Here is a 20,324-nt window from a genome sequence, read left to right as displayed (position 1 = left end):
GTGTTCCGTAATTCCTTCGAGAAAGAAGACGAAGTGAATATTCCAGAATTTGAAACCAGAACAGCTGTTAGCATGAGTTACATAAAAGTAGATACCTTAGGTGTTGTGAAACAACTCAAATCACTTAAGAAAGGCAAGTCTTCCGGTTCAGATGGTATACCAATCAGGTTCCTTTCAGAGTATGCAGACACAATAGCCCCTTTCTCAGCAATCATTTACAACCGCTTACTTGACGAAAGATCTGTTCATTACTACTGTAAAGTAGTACAGGTCACGCCAATATTCAAGAAAGGAAATAGGAGTAACTCACTGAATTACAGACCCATATCACTTACCTCATTTTGCAGTAGGATTTTGGAGCATATACTGTACTCTGACATTATGAATCACCTTGAAGAAAATGACTTATTGAAACATAACCAATACGGATTCAGAAAATATCGTTCTTGTGCAACACAGCTAGCTCTTTATTCCCATGAAGTAATGAGTGCTGTCGACAAGGGATCTCAGACCGATTCCATATTCCTAGATTTCCAGAAGGCTTTTGATACCGTTCCTCACAAGCGACTATTAATCCAATTGCATGCATATGGAGTATCGTCTCAGTTGTGTGACTGGCGTCTCAGTTGTGTGACTGGATTCGTGATTTCCTCTCAGAGAGGTCACAGTTCGTAGTGACAGACGGTAAATCATCGAGTAGAACAGAAGTGATATCTGCCGTTCGGCAAGATAGTGTCATAGGCTCTCTGCTGTTCCTGATTTGCATAAATGATCTAGGTGATAATCTGAGAAAATTTCTTTATGGTGCGAAAAGTGGCAATTGGCACTAAACAAAGAAAAGTGCAAGGTCACCCACACGGGTACTAAAAGAAATCCGAATCTAAGGGCTGTCAATTCTACTAAATACCTAGGAATTACAATTATGAGGAAGTTAAATTGGAAACACCACATAGATAATATTGTGCGGAAGGCGAAACAAAGTCTGCGCTTTGTTCGCAGAACACTTAGAAGACGTGAAAAATCCACTAAAGAGACAGCCTACATTACACATGTCCGTCCTCTGCTGGAATATTGCTGCGGTGTTGGATCCTTACCAGGTAGGACTGACGGCGGACATCGAAAAAGTGCAAAGAAGGGCAGCTCGTTCCGTGTTATCGCGCAGTAGGGGTGAGAGTATCACTGATATGATACGCGAGATGGGGTGGCAGTCACTGAAACAAAGGCGGTTTTCTTTGCGGCTAGATCTATTTACGAAATTTCAGTCACCAACTTTCTCTTCCGAATGCGAAAATATTTTGTTGCCACCCACCTACGTAGGGAGAAATGATCGTCATAATAAAATAAAATAAGAGAAGATATGTCTCAGATTGGTCCTTGTTTTCCAGGTTTATGTCACTCTTGTCCTACATGAGTGCCTGTTGAATCTACATTTCTATTTCATATGAAATATCGGTCTGGTGTCTATTGTGGTAGACGTGAAGTTAGTTAACTGCTTCCATGTTTGTAACGGGGATCGATCCATTCACGTTGGACATGCAAAGCGGCTAATTTCTGTACGTCATTCACAAATTGTTTATCGAGACTAAATCGATGTTTCGTCCCTCTCGGATGTTGTTGTGCGTCTTCTACATGCCATGAATAGGCGCCCCTAGTAAAGTCCTGCCATGCAAGTGACCCCAATCTGCCGTCGCTACTGTATGCAATGGTGTCATGAAAGGGCATGATGGACTGCTACAAACTGGAAATGGTTTGTGTATATTTTAGCGGATGGTGCTCAACAGCTTGAAATTACATGAGAAAGGGAGATATGGCCACCAGAAAGCTACAATAAAACGTTATTTTATTCAGCCTCTAGTTTCGATGGCATGATCACCCGATCCGCTTAACTGAGTCTTATTGACTAACTGCAATGTTTATTATTTCTACATCTACATCTACATGGTTACTCTGCAATTCACACTTAAGTGCCTGGCAGGAGGTTCATCGAACCATTTTCATACTGCTTCCCTACCATTCCGCTCTCAAATGGCGCGTGGGAAAAAGGAACACCTAAATCTTTCCGTTGGATACATTACGACAATTGTCCACCGTGAAATTCCATGCCTCTGCTGGCGATGCGGGCACGTGACACCCTAAGGAAAGCATTGTTTGGTACATACGCTCGTAGTGTATTTGTTTTGCATTTTGGTATTCCGGATGTTATGGGTTTATTTATCGATCTGAGTTTACATATTGTCATTTTGTCATTTGGAGATAGCGAATGGATGTGTGGACGCTAGAAAATGGAGTGCCAAGTGAAGAAATCAGAACGTTTCCGACGTATTCTTCTGTATGAGTTTAGTAGAGGCAGCCAGAAACATTTGCGCCGTGTATAGGATAATACCATTGGAGAGAGCACAGTAAGAAAATGTTTTTCTTGTCTTAAGGAGGATCGTTTTGACATTAGTGACACTCCACGTTCAGGAAGACTTTCGGGGTTTGATGAAGATCGTATAAGCGCTTTAGTCCACAATGATTCACGTCAGTGTACTTGAGAGCTGGCAAATATGCGAACTGTGATCACTCCACTATTGTGCGACATTTTCGTGTAATGGTGAAGGTTCAAAAATCGGGTTTATGGGTACCGGTTGCACTAAGCCAAAAGCATAAAAATTAGTGGGTGGACATATGTGCATCTCTCCTTGCTCGTCGTCGATTGGCTCTTGAACAACGCCGACACATTCCTATCCTGTATCGTTACTGGTCACGAGAAATGAAGGCCGTATACTAACATAAGGAAAAGAAAGGAATGGTTAAGGCCAAACAAAGCGGAACTCCCTGTAGAAAGACCTGCGCGCATCCACAAAAGAAAATGTTATGCATCTGGTGGAACAGTGACGGTGTGGTACGATATGAATTGTTTCCCTGAGCTGTAGCCATCACTGCTGACATTTGTTGTCGACAGCTGAGACGTCTTGCAGATGCAGTCCAAGAACAACGGGCAGGAAGACCGCGCGAAGTGACGCTACTGCACGATAACGCCCGTTTGCATTCTGTTAGACCGTCACTATATAGGAGATGGGTTGCTGACGTTGCTCACCTGATCTTGTACCCTCAGATTTTCACCCTTTCCGCTCTCTATCGTACAACCTTCAAGGAATTTCCTTTCCGGTTGAAAAAGGGTTTGAACGTGGCTCGACGAGTTCATCGCCTCGAAAGCACGTCATTTCTACAGTCGAGGAATCGGAAAGATACCCCCGAACGTTGGTAGATTGATGTAAACACTGGAGGAGAGTATATGATTGATGACTCGAGTCTGTGTTACGCAGATCTATTGTGTTTACTAAACTTTGGAAAAACGCTTCGAACTTTTGCACCGACCCACTATACACACTCCTAGAAATGGAAAAAAGAACACATTGACACCGGTGTGTCAGACCCACCATACTTGCTCCGGACACTGCGAGAGAGCTGTACAAGCAATGATCACACGCACGGCACAGCGGACACACCAGGAACCGCGGTGTTGGCCGTCGAATGGCGCTAGCTGCGCAGCATTTGTGCACCGCCGCCGTCAGTGTCAGCCAGTTTGCCGTGGCATACGGAGCTCCATCGCAGTCTTTAACACTGGTAGCATGCCGCGACAGCGTGGACGTGAACCGTATGTGCAGTTGACGGACTTTGAGCGAGGGCGTATAGTGGGCATGCGGGAGGCCGGGTGGACGTACCGCCGAATTGCTCAACACGTGGGGCGTGAGGTCTCCACAGTACATCGATGTTGTCGCCAGTGGTCGGCGGAAGGTGCACGTGCCCGTCGACCTGGGACCGGACCGCAGCGACGCACGGATGCACGCCAAGACCGTGGGATCCTACGCAGTGCCGTAGGGGACCGCACCGCCACTTCCCAGCAAATTAGGGACACTGTTGCTCCTGGGGTATCGGCGAGGACCATTCGCAACCGTCTCCATGAAGCTGGGCTACGGTCCCGCACACCGTTAGGCCGTCTTCCGCTCACGCCCCAACATCGTGCAGCCCGCCTCCAGTGGTGTCGCGACAGGCGTGAATGGAGGGACGAATGGAGACGTGTCGTCTTCAGCGATGAGAGTCGCTTCTGCCTTGGTGCCAATGATGGTCGTATGCGTGTTTGGCGCCGTTCAGGTGAGCGCCACAATCAGGACTGCATACGACTAAGGCACACAGGGCCAACACCCGGCATCATGGTGTGGGGAGCGATCTCCTACACTGGCCGTACACCTCTGGTGATCGTCGAGGGGACACTAAATAGTGCACGGTACATCCAAACCGTCATCGAACCCATCGTTCTACCATTCCTAGGCCGGCAAGGGAACTTGCTGTTCCAACAGGACAATGCACGTCCGCATGTAACCCGTGCCACCCAACGTGCTTTAGGTACCCTGGCCAGCAAGATCTCCCGATCTGTCCCTCATTGAGCATGTTTGGGACTGGATGAAGCGTCGTCACACGCGGTCTGCACGTCCAGCACGAACGCTGGTCCAACTGAGGCGCCAGGTGGAAGTGGCATGGCAAGCCGTTCCACAGGACTACATCCAGCATCTCTACGATCGTCTCCATGGGAGAATAGCAGCCTGCATTGCTGAGAAGGTGGATATACACTGTGCTAGTGCCGACATTGTGCATGCTCTGTTGCCTGTGTCTATGTGCCTGTGGTTCTGTCAGTGTGATCATGTGATGTATCTGACCCCAGGAATGTGTCAATAAAGTTTCCCCTTCCTGGGACAATGAATTCACGGTGTTCTTATTTCAATTCCCAGGAGTGTATAAGCGGAGTAGAAACGAATAGGCATCGTTCTCTCGACGATACGGGCTGCAAATGGGGAAATCTATTGAAGTAGGCAACTTTGATAAATGAAAATTTTTTATGGCTAAGCGTCTGGAAAAGAGCATTTCGGAAACGGTGTAGCCGGTCGGTTGACACCACGACAAGGCGACGAGATGTTCGATATCCGCGCCTCTTCATAGAATACAGAGCTCGGAAACTTGGTCCACAGTTCGAGGTCGTGCGGTAGCGTTCTCGCTTCCCGCGCCCGGGTTGCCGGGCTCGATTCCCGGCGGGGTCAGGGATTTTCTCTGCCTTGTGATGACTGGGTGTTGTGTGATGTCCTTAGGTTAGTTAGGTTTAAGTAGTTCTAAGTTCTAGGGGACTGATGACTATAGATGTAATTCGCATAGTGCTCAGAGCCATTTGAACCATTTTTCGGAAACTTTTTCGCCTACTACAGCAGGATATTCGGTGAGCAGTGGCAGATATGAAGACAGAGTACCATGTTGGTGCAAGCACAGGTGTTTAGGAGCACACCATTCAACGCAGGTTGTTGAACAAGGGACTCCGTACAAGACGAGCACTGTACCACCTCATATTGAAAGAACGACACTGTCAGTTACGATTCCAGAGCAAACTGGGTCATAAAGACAAGATCGTGGATCAATGAAAACTAATCTGGTCGAAGGAATGACGTATCTTATTAGACCGAGGCGACGGCCGTATGCGGATACGCCGTCATTCAGGTGAAGCGATGCTCGAAACATTCACTGCGTCAGGTAAGCAGATCGGCGTGGTAAGAGAGATGTTCGTCTGGGCTTGCTAGGAATCATAACAGCTACGGGTTTCCTGGACATTATTGCTGATCACTGCCTCCCTTCGTGCTTGATGTCTACCCTGGAAGGGGTGGAATCTTCCAGGAGGATAACAGTCTGTATCACGAAGCCAAAATCGTGCTACCGTGATTCGAACAGCTCGATAGGGAAGTCGCGTTGATGTAGTCGCCAACAGCACAGCTCATCTGAATTCGATGGAGCAGATCTGGAAAACATCTTGGATTCTAGATTCCTGTCCACAGACCAGCGGTCCGTAATTTACGGGAACTGTGTGCCCTGTGGGTCGGCACCTACTGCCACATACCTCAGGAAACCTAACAAGGACGAATCCTTTCCACGCAGGCCGGCCGCTGTGGCCGAGCGGTTCTAGGAACTTCAGTCCGGAAACGTTCCGCTGCTGGGATTCGAATCCTGCCTCGGGAATGTATGTGTGTGATGTCCTTAGATTAGTTAGCTTTAAGTAGTTCTAAGTCTAAGTGACTGATAACCTCAGATGTTAAGTCCCTTTGTGCTTAGAGCCATTTGAACCATGCCACGCAGAGTCGCTGCTGTATTACGTTTCAGAAACGTATCAGTAAGCGGGCGGTCGCAACACTTTTGCCGGCCCCGGGGGCCAAGCGGTTCTAGGCGCTTCAGTCCGGAACCGCGCGACTGCTACGGTCGCAGGTTCGAATCCTGCCTCGGGCATGGATGTGTGTGACGTACTTAGGTTAGTTAGGTTTAAGTGGTTCTAAGTTCTAGGGGACTGATAACCTCCTATGTTAAGTCCCATAGTGCTCAGATCCATTTATCATTTTTTTTACAACACTTTCAGTGCAGTTTATCATACTGAAGGAGAACTTTCTATCAAAAACGACGCACCTGAAGTAACGAGAAATTGTACGTCGTCAAGCATTTGCGTCGCAGCCACTGCACAACGTACGCAAATAAAATACAGAATAAAACTGTTGTATGAAAACTGCATACTTATTGTGTTTTGCACGCAGTTCTAGGGGATCGCCCTTCACCTTGGAAACCGTTGCTTTAAGGCGGGCGGAATTTACCGTGAAAGAAGGAGTAGAGCTGAAGCCTTGAGCTGCGCCCGTGTAATTCAAATGTCAGACACTAGTGGCGTCATCTCCTGATCAGACACGATCTTGGATTGCCAGTAAATGTTGAGGTCGCATATTAATGTGCAGCAGTTGCTCCGAATAGTACGAGACCTGTTCAGCCGAGCACGATGGTGCAGCAGCTAGATGGACTTGTCTTATGCAGGATGGTAGTTCAAACCACTATTCAGCCAGCCTAATTTAGGGGTCACGCTATTTCCCTAAATCGCTTGAAGTGAATTTCAGGATTTTTCCTTTGAAAGGACGCGACCAATCCCAGCTTTTACTTCACCTCTAATGACTTCGTCGTCGACTGGAGATTAAATTCTAATTCTCTTTTTTTATCTTTTTGTTACATACTGAGCCACCACACAAGTTCCTAACCTATTCAAAGACTACTGCCTGTTTCCCTTTCTGAGTCTGTCATCAATCAAATTAACTTTTTATCAGAACGGCTTTAAACAAGACTGTTATCTCAGGAAGCGGCAAGCTTTCAAACAACTGGTCGGCGTGTTAGAAACGCAAGTAATAGCAAATAACTGACCATGAAGACGGATCATTTTCACTTCGCCTATTATGTAGAATGTACTTCTGTCTTCAGCAGCTTTAAGTAGTTGTATAGCGAACAAGCTAACAAATATTGAGCAAGCTTGTCAAATGTTTGTATCAAAGTTTCCAGAGAATTAAACGGAAAATAAATGTAATCTTTGGAAAACCTGCCAACGGCATGGGATATTTTTCGATACGCGTGGAACTGAGAAGCTGTTGTACTCCTCGTACATCACTAAAGTTTAAACAGCAGACTCAGTGGTTGATAAGATGTCTTAAGAAGACGATTCCAAAACTTTAGTGGGTAGCGTACACCGAGGAAATCTAACAGTGAGTGAACCTATATGTTTATGTAAGCATAATGCTTCATTACGTCAGACTATTACGATAACTTGTACTTTGTAATACAGGTTCAGTCCAAAGGTTTTCACATTTTAAAATGATATGAAGGACAGAAGAAAACTCTAATAACTTGAGTAGCGTCATAGGATCCGATCAAGCGGTGTTGCATGATGAGGGGCTCGCCAGCCTGCTACTATGTGCCTCATTGCACAAAAAATCCAGAATTTATAACAGACGAACTTAAATTGCGTTTCTCTGTGAGTGCGTGGCGTTATATTCAAAGAATTTCTCTTTTGGCTTTGTGTGATACTGATACGTAGAATGCACCATGTTAATTGTAGTTTCCCTATTGTGTGGCTGGTCAGAAGATATCTTTTGCGACCTCTTGGAGGCGGCAGGCTACGGTAGCAGTCCTGATGTTCGTATTTGGCGTATTTCTCATCATTTTTTGCTAAAATTTTAAGAAACAAACTTTAATAACCATTATGCTAACTTACTCCGTATTTCAAGTGTTCTTGAATGTCAGAAAAGATGTTTCATTGTCAAGAGAGATAAGAAAACTTACAACCGCCGACAACGCACTTCGTCGTTTTACTCTTTTATGTGCTATCTTTTGCTGAAAACCTGTACCAGTATCTTGAATTATACAAGAAGGAACCGAGGTTAATTCATTACATACCCTGTCTATGCCGATGAGGGAAATCATTACGACAGCCCACTTAATATCGTGGAGGACCACGTCTGGAACGCAACACAGCAGCGATTATGCATGGCATGTATTCGACAAGTCTTCGACAATTTTCCACAGGTACGTGCCGGAAGGCACTGGTCAGGCAGTTCCCGTAAATAACGCATCAGTGGTTTAAGGGCGCGGAGCTGGTGCCCGATTGCGTCCCATGTATGTTGCCTCGGGTTTAGACGAGACGAATTTGCTGCCATGACACTAGATCACTGTATCACTAATCTGGCCTTGTGACACGGGCAATTATCCGGCTGGAAAGAGCTATCGCGTCGAGACAGACCTCAAGCATGAGAGAATGCAGTTGGTCTGCAATAACGTAACAACTTTCTCGTAGTCCACAGCTGTCGTGATTACTGGCGCAGGCCCCATGGAAGCCCAGGAGAACCACCCTCACTAGCCTGACATCCAAACCTCCAGATCTCAGACACTGAGATCGGTGCCAAACGTTGTATGCCGATAGAATATCAACCAAAACTCTGATTTAGTCCGTACTATGTGCTGTCGTCCGGTAGAACATGCGTAAACGATAATTAAAATTGACACTAGAATTAAGGAGCACAAGAAAAGCATAACTGTGAGAGCTATTACGTATACTATCCGAGCGGAAGTCTGTAACGCGCACCAATGGTCGTGGGTTAAAATCCCAGTGGAAACAATTTTTTTACTGTGTTGTGTGTGATATTGTTACGTGGGTCTATTAATACTTCCTCATGTGTGATGCAGTTGTTTCTTTATTCTACTGTTTGTTATTTGGTTGCTTGGTTGATTCGGGGGAGGGGACCAAACAGCTAGGTCATCGGTCCCATCCGGTTAGGGGAGGATGGGGAAGAAAGTCGGCCGTGCCCTTAAGAAGGATCTATCACGGCATTCGCCTGAAGTGACTTATGAAAATCACTGAAAATCTAATATCAGGATGGCCAGACTCGGAAGTGAACCGTCGTCCTCCCGAATGCGAGTCCACTGTGCTAACCTCTGCGCCATTTCACTCGGTATATTCTACTCTTGCGATTGTTTGCGTTTATTGTGTGACGCTGCAAATACACTAGCTGCTCCATCAAGAGTGGTCTCTGTTCTATCGCCCGTGTCGGACAGAACACCACACCTATCTACACAAATATATTCTATATGTTTACTACTTTCCTAATGAAGCGACCACAGGTTGCCAAAACAACATTGCTACAAACTCAGAAAAGCCCTTTCACATGTCAGGGAAATGTTCCCCTGTATAATAGTATCACGTGTAAACAGTTATAAAAGTCACCAGTGAGGTTGGGACGACTACCTCAAGCTCTATCAACTCACCCACACGAGATCTACAAGATAATCACTCACTGATAAGCTTTTCCTGTATCCGTAATTCTGGTATTACTTTCAATTACCTTTGACGCATGTTCTACTGGTTGGTTGGGGGAAGAGACCAAACAGCGAGGTTATCGCTCTCTTAGGATTAGGTAAGGATGGGAAAGGAAGTCGGCCGTGTGCTTTCAAAGGAACCATCCCGGCATTTGCCTGGAGAAATTTAGGGAAATCACGGAAAACCTAAATCAGAATGGCCGGGCGCGGGATTGAACCATCGTCCTTTCGTTCTACTGGACTAAATCGGTGTTTTGGTCGATACTCAATCGGCATGCAACATCTGGTTACAATCTAGGTATCTGACATCTGGAAGTCTGGGTGTGAGTACGTGGCACGGTGCACGTTTCGAGCAGGCGTTCTTCTGGCTGGCGGCGTACTCGTACCCGAAACGTGATTCATTCGACCAGCAGCTGCTCCACGGTTCTCTCTTGATGAGAACGTGCCCGCTGCAGGCATCAGTGACGATGTCATCGGGTCATCGTGGGAACATGTAGACGTAATTTTTTGCGGAGTCCCACGTTCAATAATGTGAGATGAACTGCGTGCTCCGGAACACTTGATGCTGCACCAGCATTTTAATATGTCGTCAGATCTGGCACTGATTGCTAACTATCCTGTTTTCGAGAGCGGCCAGACCTCCGACCTCCACGTTCCGTGATGAGGAGTTGATGTCCAACAACTTGCCTCCTATCTACTGGCAAGAAGGTTTCAAATAAAATTAAGAACAGCTTAGATGGATGGGAATAATACTAGATCTAGAGAGTCCATAATATGAAAGAAGCGAGAAAATGCGATAGCTCATATTCTAAGTTATAAAATTAAAACACAAGTTGTGTTGGAGATGTATTACACTGAAAAGTTGGTGTATATATGAAGGGTGAAGTGACGGATGAAAATTTGTATCGAGGCTGGGATTCGAACCCGGGTCTCCTACTCACTAGGGAGATGGTCTAAGCACTACACCATCCTGGCACACTGGCTTTGCACAACTGCACGGACTGCCCTAACACGCCTCCATCCTCAGTCCAAATTCCCATTCGCACCTCAGCCTGCTTGGAATTCCCACTACATTTGGACTGAGGAGGGCGTAGTGATACAGCTGTGTGTGGAGTTATGCAAAGCCGCTGTGCCACTGTGGTATAGCGGGTAGCGCATCTGCCTGCTGAGTAGGAGACTCGGGCTCGAAGCCCGGCCTTGGTACAAATTTTCGTTCCTTGTTCGGACTACATATATACATCATATACTATGTGATCGAAAGTATCCGCACATCCCCACTAAACATACGTTTTTCATATTAGGTGCATTCTGCTGCCACATACTGCCAGGTACTCCATATCAGCGAACTCATTAGTCATTAGACATCGTGAGAGAGCAGAATGCGGAGCTCCGCGGAACTCACGGACTTCGAACGTGGTCAAGTGATTGAGTGTCACTTGTGTCATACGTCTTTACGCGAGATTTTCACACTCCTAACCATCCCTAGGTCCACTGTTTCCGAAGTGTCAGTGAAGTGGAAACGTGAAGGGACACGTACAGCACAAAAGCATACAGGCTGACCTAGTCTGTTGACTGACAGAGACCGCCGACACGACGGTCGTAATGTGTAACAGGCAGACAGCCATTCATACCATTACACAGAAATTCCAAACAACATCAGTATCCACTGCAAGTACTATGACAGTTAGACGGGAGGTGAAAAAACTTGGATTTCAAAGTCGAGCGGCTGCTCATAAGCCACACATCACGCCGGTAAATGACAGACGACTGCTCGCTTTGTGTAAGGAGCTTAAACGTCAGACGATTGAACAGTGGACAAACGTTGTGTGAAGTGACGAATCACGGTACACAATGTGGCGAGCCGATGACAGGGTGTGCATTTGGCGAATGCCGGGTGAACGTCATCTACCAGCGTGTGTAGTGCCAACAGTAAAATTCGGAGGCAATGGTGTTATGGTGTGATCGTGTTTTTCATGGAGGGAACTTGCACCCCTTATTGTTTTGCGTGGCAGTATCATAGCAGTATTGATGTTTCAAGCATCTTCTTCCTTCCCACTGTTGAAGAGCGATTCGGGGATGGCGATTGCATCTTTCAACACGATCGAACACCTGTTCATAAGGCACGGCCTATGGCGGAGCGGTTACACGACAATAACGTCACTGTAATGGACTGGCCTGCACAGAGTCCTCACTTGAATCCTACTGAACACCTTTGGGATATTCTGTAACGCTGACTTCCTGCCAGGCCTCACCAACCGACATCGGTACCTCTCCTCAGAGCAGCACTTCGTAATTAATGGGGTGCCATTTCCCAAGAAACCTTCCAACAGCTGACTGAACGTATGCCTGCGAGAGTGGAAGCTGTGATCAAGGCTAAGGGTGGACCAACATCATATTGAATTCCAGCATTACCCATGGAGGACACCACGAACTTGTAAGTCATTTTCAGCCATGTGTCCGGGTACTTTTGATCACATAGTGTAGACGTTTGAGATTTGGAAAGTTCTGTGCAACCAGGTGGTTTCATTTGATTGAAACACTGAAAACTGATGAACGTTAAACGATGCAGGAACTACTATCATCTGAAGAGATTGGTCACAGACGGAGAAAATATGAAAAAGGCTATTGCAAAAGAAGCCGTGGATTAAAAATAGAAGAAGGAGCTTTTTTAAAGTGAATTTTTGAAATATGAAACTTCTTGGCAGATGCAAAGTATATACCGGACGGAGACTCGAACAAGGAGCCTTCTCCTTGCACAGACTAGTGCTCTATCGACTGAGCTACCTAAGCACAAATCACGGCACTCTTACTTCCGCCATAACCCTCCAGTACCTCATCTTCTACTTTCCAAACTTCCTAAAATAGTTCCGAAACTTTACTCGGATGAAAGGACTGGCGTTTCAAGTATTTTTTTTTCTTTTTTACTTAATCACTTATGTTAGACTCCCTTCTGGTACACGTAAAAATGCACACGAAGTTGTAGCTACATCTATTCTATTAGTGAACATTTCAGGGTTTACCTCTACGGACTTCCCCTGGCGAGAAATCTAGATCATCAAAAGTGTGCACTACTGGCCATTAAAATTGCTACACCAAGAAGAAATGCAGATGATAAACGGGTATTCATTGGACAAATATATTATACTAGAACTGACATGTGATTACATTTTGACGCAATTTGGATGCATAGATCCTGAGAAGTCAGTGCCCAGATCAACCAGCTTTGGCCGTAATAACGGCCTTGATACGCCTGGGCCTTGAGTCACACAGAGCTTGGATGCCGTGTATAGGTACAGCTGCCCATGCAGCTTCAACACGATACCACAGTTCATGAAGAGTAGTGACTGGCGTATTGTGACGAGCCAGTTGCTCGGCCACGCATTATCCTGCTGAAATGTAGGATTTCGAAGGGATGGAATGAAGGGTAGAGGCACTAGTAGTAACACATCTGAAATGTAACGTCCACTGTTAAAAGTGCCGTCAATGCAAAGAAGAGGTGACCGAGACGTGTAACCAATGGCACCCTATACCATCATGCCGGGTGATACGCCAGTATGGCGATGACGGATACACGCTTCCAATGTGCGTTCACCGCCATGTCGCCAAACACGGATGCGACCATGTTGGTGCTGTAAACAGAACCTGGATTCATCCGAAAAAATGACGTTTTGCCATTCGTCGTTGAGTACAACATCGCAGGGGCTCCTGTCTGTGATGCAGCGTCAAGGATAACCGCAGCCAGGGTCTCCGAGGTGACAGTCCATGCTGCTGCAAACGTTGTCTTGCAAACGTCCCCATCTGTTGACTCGACGATCGAGATGTGGCTGCACGATCCGTTACAGCCATGCGGATAAGATGCCTGTGATCTCGACTGCTAGTGATACGAGGCCGTTGGAATCCAGCACGGCGTTCCGTATTACCCTCCTGAACCCACAGATTCCATAATCTGCTAACATTCATTGGATCTCGACCAACGCGATCAACAATGTCGTGATACAGTATACTGGAATCGCGATAGGCTACAATCCGACCTTTATCAAAGTCGGAAACGTGATGGTAGGCATTTCTCCTCCTTCCACGAGGCATCACAACAGCGTTTCACTAGGAAAGGCCTGTCAACTGCTGTTGGTGTATGAGAAATCAGTTGGAAACTTTCCTCGTGTCAGCACGTTGTAGATGTCTTTCATCAACCTTGTGCGAATGCTCTGAAAAGGTAATCATTTGCATATCACAGCATCTTCTTCCTGTCGGTTAAATTTCGCGTCTGTAGCACGTCATCTTCGTGGTGTAGCAATTTTAATGGCCAGTAGTGTACATAGATAAAGAGTTACATGTATAGAAGCCGAGGAAAACCTTTGTTTGGTATTTGCGTTCCTGCCGACTGTCATGACACGTGGCGGTTGTGGTATTTCAGGGGTAAGCTGCGCCTGTCGCACCTGCTGCTGCCTCTGCTTCGGCGCCTGTAGGCAGGGAGTGGCGGGCAGCGGGAGCCGCCACCCTGCTGCGGCTGTGGCGCGGCTGGACGCAGCACGCCTCTGGCCGACCTCTTCACTCCACACGACGTCCCGTCTGTCACTCTACATCGCTAACTGCCGTCTCAAGGATGAGCTCTGTCAAAGCCTGACGTTTCTGTCATATATTTATTGTTTTGTAACGCAAAACATATGGACATTCCGTATTGTTATTTATACCGATATTTATACTGCCTGCTCTGCTTTACGGCTGCAACCGTACGTTTTTTGTTTTTTAATAAAACAATTTAAAACTCACTCACTTACTGGTTTGTCTCCCTGTGTGGCATCCCACGTGCCTGTGGCTTTATCTCCCAGAGTACATAATTTATAATAAGCTAAAACTCATTATGGAGCCACGTGAACGCGCCGCACGCAAACCCTCAACTGCTACCAGCTCGTCTCCGCTCACGTGTGCTGTCAGTGCCACAGCGTCGCCAAAGAGCCTCTGCGAAACAGGAGAAGTAACAGAGACAGTCCATCAGCAGATTACAATTTTCAGTAAGTTCACGAGGCCTCATCGGTCTCATCAGTCGGTGACACTTACACGTACATGTTATTTAACCACAAAAAAAAAAAAAAAACTCTACGTTACGTGTAACACAGTTCTCATGTTGCATTATTCGACGAGCCAAACATATGAGAGACAAGTTCAACACCAACGTGTTATGGCTCCAAACTGAGAAATATAATGTGTATGGCAGCCAATTAGAATCCTGGCAAGGGAAGAATTCTTCGTCGTCAATACCTGAGCGTGAGGGAACGAAAGGTGCCCTCGTATCTTTTCACATCACTAGACGCTGCAACATTATCCTTGGCCAATTCCCAAAAGTTTTTCGCAGGCTCTTTTTTCTTCTTGTTGTTCGAGAGAGACATAGGGTATGGACCGACACTGTGTTCTGCCCTCTCTCTTTTCTCATCAAGCCGGCCGGTGTGGCGGTTCTAGGCGCTACAGTCTGGAACCGCGCGACCGCTACGGCCGCAGGTTCGTCTCCTGCCTTGGGCATGGATGTGTGTGATGTCTTTAGGTTAGTTAGGTTTAAGTAGTTCTAAGTTCTAGGGGACTGATGCCCTCAGAAGTTAAGTACCATAATGCTCAGAGCCATTTAAAGCATTTTCTCATCAACAATAGAAACGTTTCACAACACTCTATACGCAGACATCGCAGTCAGATACAATAAAACTGTCACACCCACACTTCTTTGCCACAGGAGTAATGAGGGCAACAAGAAGAAAACCGTTCAGATCAGACGGCTCAACAATCTCTCGGGCTCGATGAAACAATGTAAAGACCTTACATGAGCCAGTTAATGTAGGCTACTTAATGTATTGCTATCGAACGGGGAACTATTCGAAAGAATAATGCGACACCAGATTAAGACATTACTTTTCATCATTTATTACATACCTGTCATATGGAAAGAAGTCAACGATGAACATTTTATCTAGGTCTAATGACGTAAATAGATAGGGGGAGGCAGGGAGAGAGAGAGAGAGAGAGAGAGAGAGAGAGAGAGAGAGAGAGAGAGAGAAGGAAGCTTGTCTCCTTGATGACAAGGTTATTGAAGGTGGATTTCGAAAAAATGGAACACGATTTTCACCACGTCATCTTGAAAAGAACCACCCGAGAATTTACAAAGAGTGATTCAGGAAGATCATGGAGAACTGTAACCGGAGGTCCGAATGGGGACGTGAACTGCCGTCCTTCTGAATGCGGCTGTAGTGCTTAAATGTTGTGCAACCTCACCACCTCGATGCAAGAGACTGAAGTGACTACCTTCATTATAGTTCTAAAGGGCAGTGGTGTGTAGTCAAATAAAATAAGGTGACACTGATGGAATTATATTAGGAAAGGAAAGATTAAAGTAGTAGATGAGGTGCGCTGAAAAATAAGTAGTGATGGCCGAAAAGGTGTCGAGATAAAATGCAAACTGTTTATAGTATGGTATCTTCCAATGATTTCTGTGACACATCAACGTCGGCAAAGTGAATCTATACCACAGACATTAGAGAGGGCTCGATGCAATCTCCAGCGACGTATGAATGGCTCTCCAGAAGACCACGCCTCTCTCTCGACAATAGCAGTGCACTCACACTGAGGTCAATATAGTGCTGAGTATACAAGAGCTAACCCCAATTCGAAACCTCAGTGACAGCAGTCACCATTATCGTATGGACCAACGAGTAGTTGGAGTTTCAGATGAGCTTCTACTGTTGTTGATGCTGAGTATTGTATTTCAAGAGAACAGTGAAACCTGGTAGTTAAGGAAGGCAGGATTCGGTTATGATTGTGGACGAGGCTGTAATCAGTTACTATTGCTTCCCTTTTGCAAATACACACATTTATTTTAAAACGGTAATTCCAGACTGAGCAATAAATAAAGATATCACACATTATTAATGAAAGAATAAACAACAGTGTAATTAATAGTGCTGTCAGTGCATTATAATTTACCAAATATAAATACAGACACAGCAAAAAATGTTTTGAAAACAAGCCAATGTGATCCCAATTAGAATTTTAAGGCAAGTAACCACAGTCACGGCGGAAGGTCTTTAACGCCAAGAACGGCAGTTATACAAAAATTAACAAACAAACACACTGTAAAACGGCAAAGCAATAGCAAAGGTTAATTTAAAAAGACAGGCAACTGATCACCAAATGGGTGAGACAAAATGACGGTAAACTTGGTAGCACAACTATTTAAGCCTGCTGTAAAGCCAAGAATGGCAACTGTACAAAAAAATTTAAAAAACATACAGTAAAACAGCAAATACAACAGCAAAGGTTAATTTAAAAGAACAAACTACTGATCACCAAACAGGTGAGACAAAATACTGGTGAACTTGGTAGCACAATCATTTAAACCTGCTGTAACGCCAACAATGTCAATTATATAAAAAGTTTTAGAAACATACAATAAAACAGCAAATACAATAATAAAACACAAGGGCCAGTCACAGACGGTGCACCATGAATCGACATCTGAGTAGGACCGGCAAAAAACACTTTCACGAGCGATGAGATAGGCAGCCAAGAGCTGCATTCACTTCACAAGATGGTAACTCAGACTAGTGGCAGTCTAACGAATGACTAATGATAATCTTGCTGAGGCTACCTGACGTCCAATAAACCAAATGCAAGGATGTAAAAAATACGCCAAAGCTGGAACTGGCATGGCAGTCTGGACTCCGTCCGCAGAATAATGCGCTTAGAGCGCCCGGAACGAGAAAGGAATCACTACCACCAGAATAGAAGAATCGCCAACCAACCTACAATCAAGAAAGCTCTCAAAACTACACGCCTCACCGGACAGCAGCGGCAAGGCGAAGGAACGTACGCTGCCGTTACATACATTAACCCCTGGGCAGGTAAGTGGGGTGTTAGCCGCCACAAGGCAGGAAAAATACCGCTGGTTGAACTTAAGAAATAGTAACAAACTGAAAGCAATAAATAGTAATTAGAAGTCCAGGAAAGCTAATCAGATCCGCCTTCCCCAAGCACTCCACTCGCTGCTCTTCACCTCGGCAACACTATGAGCAGCAACACGAACCAAAGCCACTGGAGAATCACAAGGTCTCACAATGGTGGAGGTTTCTCTACTTGAATCCAAATGCACTCAACTTAAAGTTTGCAGGATCTGGTTTACGACGAGGTCATGCACGCTCGTGAGCACAGCCCTAAAAATTGTACAGGGAGACCAAGAGATGAATACACTAAACAGATTTAGAAGGATGTAGGTTGCAGTAGGTACGGGGAGATGAAGAAGCTTGCACAGGATAGAATAGTACGGAGAGCTGCATCAAACCAGTCTCTGGACTGAAGACCACAACAACAATAATGACCGAATACACTAATTTTAATAGTTAGCGTGGATATACTATTCTACGGAGTAGACAGAGTTGTCCAACTGAACGATGTTTAGTACATCTTTAAACTTTCGGAATTTATTCGTTGTCTGTGAATTCCTTGACGTCAGCTGTGTTTCTTAAAGCTCTACTATACAACAGCGGCGTATGAAAATTTGTGCAGGATGGGGTTCGAGTCCTGGTCAGTCACAAATTCTCATATGTCACTTTTGGGTAGTAGCTCTATAGATAATAAAGCTGATGTGAAAGATTTGTCAGGCAGCGAATAAATTTAGAAAGTATTTCGTATTGATGTGGATAATCAACAGTGTGTTCTTTCCGAAATGCATGAGAGTACTGTGTTAAACTTTACCATGTTAATCACAAAATCTATAATATACATTGTAAGTTTGATAGACAAATATATCCCAATAAATATGACTCTTTTCGCATTTCCATTAAAATTCTGAATCCTTTGTAGAGATTGTTTTTGATAGCAGTATTACATACGTGCTGAGCGCTATTTTTTGAGAAAAGATAAACAAAATGTAAAATCCCTTATTTCCTTGTACAGGTTGTTTTTCATAGTAGTTTTATGTTTATACTTAATATTATTTTATGAGAAAAGCGAAAAATTAGCAACGTCGAAAAATACCGTGAAAGAGTTATGTATACAGTACCACTGAAACCAATAGTTTTAGCTTCCTAAAGAGACTATCAATGGCCTTACAAATACCGAGAATTACAAATTATGTAATAATTAAAAATGTTAAACCCAACTGCAACACAAAACGTGCATTTAATTCCTTGTGATTTCTTAAGATAGGAAATTCTTCCCAGTCACCCACGAAAAACCTTTATAAGCCAAAAGAACAACGACGGGCATATCGTAAGGATAATTTTATAACCGACACTTTTGAATGTACTGTGAGGCGCCCAATTCTTCACTCATGATTGGCCCAAGGTATCTAAATGACGTTTTCTGCAACTTCGAATGCATGAAGGTGTAAGTAAGTAATCTGATGTATAGTTAACGCTCATCTACTATTAATAATTAAGAGTTTATGAAGGTAACGTTGTACCTTTTTTGTAGTTAGGAAGAGTGTTGCACCCAGAGGATAGTGTACCTAGGAATACATGTTTCCTTGTCGTTGTTTCAATACAGTGCCTGATTTTACACTCATAAGAAGGAATGCGCATTAACAGCCGCCATCAGCATTTTCTGGCATTTTCTTCTATTTTTGTTGTTGTGAGACATGGGATTGCGTTATGTCCAGCGTTTGAAAAATATTACGAGTTCTGCATATTTATGTGCTGTATTTATATGCGATATCGACGGGCCAGCGATAAAGCCATTGAATGAAATATCCACATCATTCCTCATACTTCACAAACGGTTTCAGGTATAGAAATGAGATTTTGGCAAATGATAGCTCACGGAGGAGAGCATTTCACCATATCTTTATTATGTAAAAACTTCATTATCTATCGTGTTATTCCAATAACTACAGACTTTCTTAGTGAAAGAATGTAATTTTTAAGGGCAATCGATATCTGGTGAAACGAGAAATGCTATGGGTTGGAACATCATGTATGAAGACATTACACGTTTTTTTTGTACCGTGAAAGTGATTTTTCATGAGATACTAACTTTACTTTTCCTCATTTCCTCACGTAATAAACTTAATAAACCACTATTTCATAATACTCCCGCAATTGTTTCTGCACAATATGTTAGTGAGGTGGAACTGTGTAAACTCAGCGGTCTTTCGGAAAAGAAGCCAATTTTGACATGGCTTCCAGAGAAATGTGTAGGTTTTACTCAAAATTCGCCACTTACGACGCTTCTCAGGAAGTTACAAATGGTTAGCAAGTCAGGCGAAAATAAATCGCTGCATTTTCGGCCGAATTTTTTTTTAGATACAGACGAAAGCAGAGGTGACAGTAGATCCCTTTGAATAGTCAACATGCAAGTGTGGGCAGAGGCGCCCCACTCAATATTTACAAAAACTGTGAGCGTAGGCTTAGTTTATAATGACACTTCCCCTACAGCGCTCGGCGCTTTCCCTACAGCACTCTGAGTGACCCCCCATCAATGCCGCTTTCTGGAGCGTTGCAGATGATACAGAAATGATACTAAGCTATATTGTGACCTTCCACGTCTGACAGAAGTCGTAGCAGTGAAGTGGTTTGTGCGTTTGTGTATGTGTGTTTGTGTGGGAGTGTGTATGGGTGAGTGGGAGGGTGAATGTGCGTGCGTGCGTGCGTGTGTAT

At 44.8% G+C, this 20,324-nt stretch overlaps 1 protein-coding gene across 1 annotated transcript in view; it reads left to right on the top strand.

Moving 5' to 3' along the window:
• LOC126345132 (uncharacterized) overlaps window positions 1–14,459 on the top strand; it is a 32,649-nt gene extending 18,190 nt beyond the window's left edge. The window contains exon 3 of the mRNA XM_050002077.1: window positions 14,105–14,459. Coding sequence (XP_049858034.1) covers window positions 14,105–14,156 — 52 coding nt within the window. The 3' untranslated portion in view covers window positions 14,157–14,459. The remainder of the gene's footprint in view (window positions 1–14,104) is intronic.
• The last annotated feature ends 5,865 nt before the right edge of the window (window positions 14,460–20,324 follow it).

Source organism: Schistocerca gregaria, chromosome 1, assembly GCF_023897955.1.
Source record: "Schistocerca gregaria isolate iqSchGreg1 chromosome 1, iqSchGreg1.2, whole genome shotgun sequence".
In the NCBI taxonomy this organism is placed as follows: domain Eukaryota; kingdom Metazoa; phylum Arthropoda; class Insecta; order Orthoptera; family Acrididae; genus Schistocerca; species Schistocerca gregaria.
Note: the sequence above shows the minus strand (reverse complement) of the source record. Positions and strands in the feature narration are given on the sequence as shown.